The sequence below is a fragment of the Pygoscelis adeliae genome, unplaced genomic scaffold (genome assembly GCF_000699105.1).
Source record: "Pygoscelis adeliae isolate BGI_AS28 unplaced genomic scaffold, ASM69910v1 Scaffold266, whole genome shotgun sequence".
Lineage (NCBI taxonomy): Eukaryota > Metazoa > Chordata > Aves > Sphenisciformes > Spheniscidae > Pygoscelis > Pygoscelis adeliae.
The window spans coordinates 453,145-458,034 of NW_008824987.1; the positions used below are offsets into that span (position 1 = coordinate 453,145).

The following is a 4,890-nucleotide window of genomic DNA, read 5'->3' on the forward strand; positions in this document are numbered from 1 at the left end:
CACTAATTTTTTGAGAGTGTCTAGACGAGTTGAGGTTCACTAAGCATTTTTAAAAGACTTGCAAAGTCAAGTTCTGACAGTAATGTACTGGGCAACTCCAGTGCTGCTGTTAACGTTGATGTAATTGTATTAAGCAACAGAACAAAGCATCCTGAATGCATATATGATACCTGACCATATAGAAGTCACAAATCAGTATGTAAGTCCAAAGGTTGATTTAATAAAGTTGGTGTTCCTTGAAAAAATCTTTTCTTGTCTGTCTTTAGGCCGTCATGGCTTTAGTAACACTATTACAGTTAAAAAGTAGATAAACGGGAATGTTTGTATAACGCAGATCGGTTTCGTGGGTTTGTTTTAGAGCAATAAACCTGATAAATGGGTATGTATTTGGCTACTAAGGACAGGAGGGTTAGAAGAAGCAGTCAAATCCAAGTTGGTATTCTGCAGCCATCTGCAGGAACACCAATAAAATCTGCCAGGTAACTGCTGAGCCTGTCACCATTGTGGGCTTAACGCCTGTTAGTCAGCTAGGCATTAAAGAGCAATTTAATATTCAAAAGAGTAATTACAGCTGTTCGGAACTGCGAGGCTTAGATGTGGGTGGTTCTGTGCAGGTCTCAGAGCTGCCGTGGAGTTGGCCAAATCCAAGTTTGGCAGGGACAGGGTGTTGCGCAGCGTGGTGTGGGGAGAGGTAGAGTGGAAGGCAGCCAGGGCCTGACAGGCGGGCAATCTGGTGGCCATTCTGGAGAGAGGAAGAGGGATTAACTCCAGGAGAAGGAGGTGTAGAGGCCCTGGAGCGGCGTGCATGCAGGCAACTCGGTTGTGCTGTCCAGCAGTTGGCGAATCCTGGGCTAGAGGGGAGGATGGTGCAGAACTTGCCCAAGAGCTCTGCAGTGCTGGCGGGTGAGTCGGCATCGGTCAGTCTTCTGTCCCAGGTCTGCCCAGCTCCTCACTGAGCAGCAGACAGATAATCTGGAAAGTGTAGGAAGGATAAAAGGAAAAGAAACCTATCCTGAAACTGGCTCGTCAGGCAAATCCTTCAGCCCTTATTTAAATGAGCGGTTGCACTAGAGTCAACGGGACAATCGGGCCGACGTCTGTCTAATCAGACAGGTATTGTAAGACCGTCCAGCAGCAGTGGAGCATCTTGGGTGCTGGTTTTTCACAGGGATGATGATCTCTGTGTATGAAGCAAAACTGATGTAGCAAGTGATGTGAATTAGTATCCAGCCCAAAGCCAGCTATGTTAAGAGTGATTTGAAATCTCAGAAAACCTCACACCTTGATGTGATTTCTTTTCCAGTAAGATGTGTGTGCTCTTTCTACAGGAAGTGTGCTGGCTTTCTAAAGGAAGTGTCTTTATGGATCCCGTAACTACTGGAGAAAGGAGAAATGAGACAGTTTATTATCATTTCATAGTGGCACAGGCAGAAGTTGTACCGAGATAGTAAGACAAGCGTCGGGGACAAATCTCATTTGTTACAACAGGTGTTTTCCAGAGCATCTTCGGGCAGATGCAAATTACTGTATTTTCTCACGTTATTCAATAACCTTGCTCTCTTGCTTGCAGGTGAGGGAGGACGTTAGAGATTTCTATCTTCTGAAGCAGAGCTAAAGTGGGGGGAAAATGAGATGGCTGGTTCAGTGGATTAAATGTTAGAACGTATCTCTTAATCTGGAAAGACCTTGTACTTCGTGCAGCAAACTTTACTCTTCATATTCTATAAGCAAAGTCACCGTGATGTCTGGAGTAGCGAACTGCTGCTCCCTAGAGCCGAGTCAGGAAAAAACCTTCCCTCCTGAAGAATCGGGTGTCAAGCAAGAACTAGCCATAATGTTACACTCATTTTCTTTTCTCCTCTGTTCAATTAAAGGATGCTTTCTTATGCTATGAATGTGCTACATGGTTGGGACTGGAATAATTGCAATGTAATTCTTAAATCAAACATAGACATTAAAGATTCCCAGCCTACAGAATACTAATCTTATATCCATTATCATCATCTGCAAAGATGAAAGCAGTTTTAGTCTCCCTTATGTAAATAGAGCCCCTAGAGGAGCAAGCTCTGTTTCTCCAATCCTCAGAAAAGAACTAAGTTAGATTCTCAATCAAGAAACAATTTTGCTTTATGAAAGCAGATAATAACAGATTCAAAGACTTACTTAACAAAACCCAACTCTCATCAATTGGCACAGTTGCTGCTTTAATCTGGTTTGTCATGTTTCTCCCTTGTGCAGAAAATGTAACCTCCCTCTTGTATCCTTGTTTGTACACATCACCCCTTGTTCCTTTAAAGAGTGGAAAGTCTTAATTTAGAACTGTTCATGGGAATTAGGGGTGCGATGTTCGCAATTCAGAGGCGAGTAGCCTGAAAATGCAGGGAGACTTAAGAATAGCATGATCAGAGGAGAGGTTTAAGCCTGTCTCTACCTCTTCGACAAGCACTGGTGCCAGAGCTCGCCCCGGGCAGCACGAGCGCCTGGGAAGCTGCTAAGGGAGGAATAACTCGCCTAGAGAATTTTCCCTACCTCTTTAATTTGCTGGCTCATGCCCTCGAGCAGGGCTTTTACCAGGGACGCTCTTTGATCCTCACATCTGCATTCTTCTTATCCAAATCAATGTTTCTTCCCTTTTGGTTGGTCTTTGAAGGCATCTCTGTGCTGGCTGACAGATTGTGGCTGTCCGATCCCTCTGAAACTGTCACAGGATGTTTGAAGAGCCAATAAACAACGGGGAGAGCCCTACCAGAATTCACAAAGGCGGCAAAGCTCTGCTGTACCACCAAGTTCAAAGGAGCTTTAGAGCTCAACGATGAGCTGTAGTGGTCACAAGTGTGCTACGGGACATAAGAAGGGGCGAATTTAAGCTCACTGCTACCCAGCTGCTAGCCTCAGAGACGTATCTATCTCTGAAAGCCCAGGGCAGGCCTTTCAGCTCTCAGGAGAGTACAGTTTGACAAGGTGCTGCAGCTCTGTGGCGTAGCCTGTGATCGGGCAGCGCTGGTGAGTCTTCACGTAACTGTACACGCAGCGGTAGCAAAACACAAAGCCGGACGTGGACAGGGCGGTAGCATTGATGCGAATTTTGCAGCACAGAGGGCACACGGTCTTCAGTTTGGGTAAGAGAGCTGAGCTGGCCCCGTGGTCGAGGTGTACAGGGGGTGGAGGAGTAGGGAGCGCTGTCAGAGATTTGATCGTGTCTTGGTTTTCTGAGGAGTACCACCAGTCCAGGAACTGGAGGAAGAACACACTGACGGACAGCCCGGTGGACAGGGAGAAGGCGATGCCACCCAACGCCTTCCTCGCTGCTGACTGCACTTGTGTTTTAATGCTGTAAAAGAGAGAAGATATGGAGAAATCGTTACTACTGCGTATCTGTCCACCTGCAAACCAAGGCAAAAAGGACCCGGGGAGTCAGTCACTGCTTCATACAGCTTCTTAATGCTAAGGAAGTTGGTCAACGTATCCCATGTTTGTAATGAGGCAACTGCTAGGACGTTTCTCTCAGGTTCTTTGTATTTTAAGAAAGCTTCAAGTCCTGTTTTGTTCAGAAGTCTAAATTGGAAGAGTTTGGATTGAGGGGACCTGGACCATAGAGCATTTCACTCATGGTTCATCATTTTACAGGACAATGAGCATGGTCATGACTAGCTGCTGCTCAGAAAAATCAAAGAGCTAAGTTTCAGTCCTTTTAGCAAAATTGTTGCAGTCTACTTGCCTTGTTAGAAAAGTGCAGGTGAAGACTGAACAGGATAAAGGCTGGAGTGCCAACCCTGCCCCCTCCCCCCCCAACACTGCAATTTTATTACCACAAAATCTTGTGAAGCTAATCCCTGCTACTTGTTTCCTTATTCACACTAACGATATGCCCTTTTGGAGCACGTTTTGCCAGAGGTAAACTTCACCTTGAAGAATTTCTGGAGAACAAGACAGTTTTACTTGCAGCATCACCTCCAAATTAACGCATCCACAGAACCCTCTAGAAAGCAGCGGCTAAGCCATGTTCTGACATACCTGTGTGTTTGACTTGAGGTGGCTCCAGACAATTTCTTCTCCAGGGCCTTGATGTCCTCTGCAGTCAGTCTGACGAGGCGAACGCCAGCCAGCCGCAGCATGGGTGAATGGTGCTGAGCTTTCCCGAGGATATAGCACAGTTGCTGGACAAGAAACCAGCCCTCCCAGGTCATGTTTACAAAGGGGTAGGCAGCTAGAAAGGCTCTGTAAAAGCGCTTCCAGGACGACGATGGAGGGTGGATGGAGTACTCATCCTCTTCCCTCAGGCTAGACACCAGTTTCTCTAGCTTTCCTTTCAGGTAAGGAACAAGAACCAGCAAGAGGAGAGACTTCCAGTGCTGCCTCTTTGGCAGGCCAGCAGTGGCCAGAGGCTGCTGTCTGCAGTCTCCTATCGGTATCCTCTTTAAGCTATAGAAGTTTTCAGAAAAGGAAGAAGGACATAGATCTCATCGAACCAGTGCCAGAGGAAGCCGTATCGGCCGGGATTAGACTCAGCAAGCACCTATTAAAAGGGACACAGAACAGAAGGAACTGGGAGCGGAGTAATGTGCTAAATTACAGTAGCTATAAATTATGCCTCCAGTGCATAAAGCGAGCTGGGCGGGTCAAAACTGTTACGCTAGCTTGGGAGCCTGGCCAGAGGTCAACCCTGGCGATGAACGGCTCGGCACAGAGCTGTGCAGCCTCTCCAGGGTCCCTCTCTGCAGCACTTTCCCCACAGACTGTTCACCCTCAAGACGCCGCTCACCTCAGTGTCCCGCTCCCCGCAGCGCGGTGCCCCCAGGCCTGCCGAGACGCCACCGGCCCCTCCTCTCCTCCCCTCGCCCCAGGCCTGCGGCCTGCCTCGCCCTTACCTTGACCAGGTGCTGCAGGGAG

The 4,890-nt window shown here is 47.6% G+C and overlaps 1 protein-coding gene across 1 annotated transcript; it reads right to left on the reverse strand.

Moving 5' to 3' along the window:
- Positions 1-1,381: 1,381 nt before the first annotated feature.
- PEX12 (peroxisomal biogenesis factor 12) lies at positions 1,382-4,889 on the reverse strand (the record flags this gene model as incomplete). The annotated part of the gene is given in 4 exon segments (XM_009326070.1): positions 1,382-3,331; positions 4,015-4,447; positions 4,450-4,516; positions 4,869-4,889. Coding segments are annotated over 4 exon segments (921 nt in total), but the record flags the coding sequence as incomplete, so codon positions are not given.
- Between the last annotated feature and the right edge of the window lies 1 nt (position 4,890).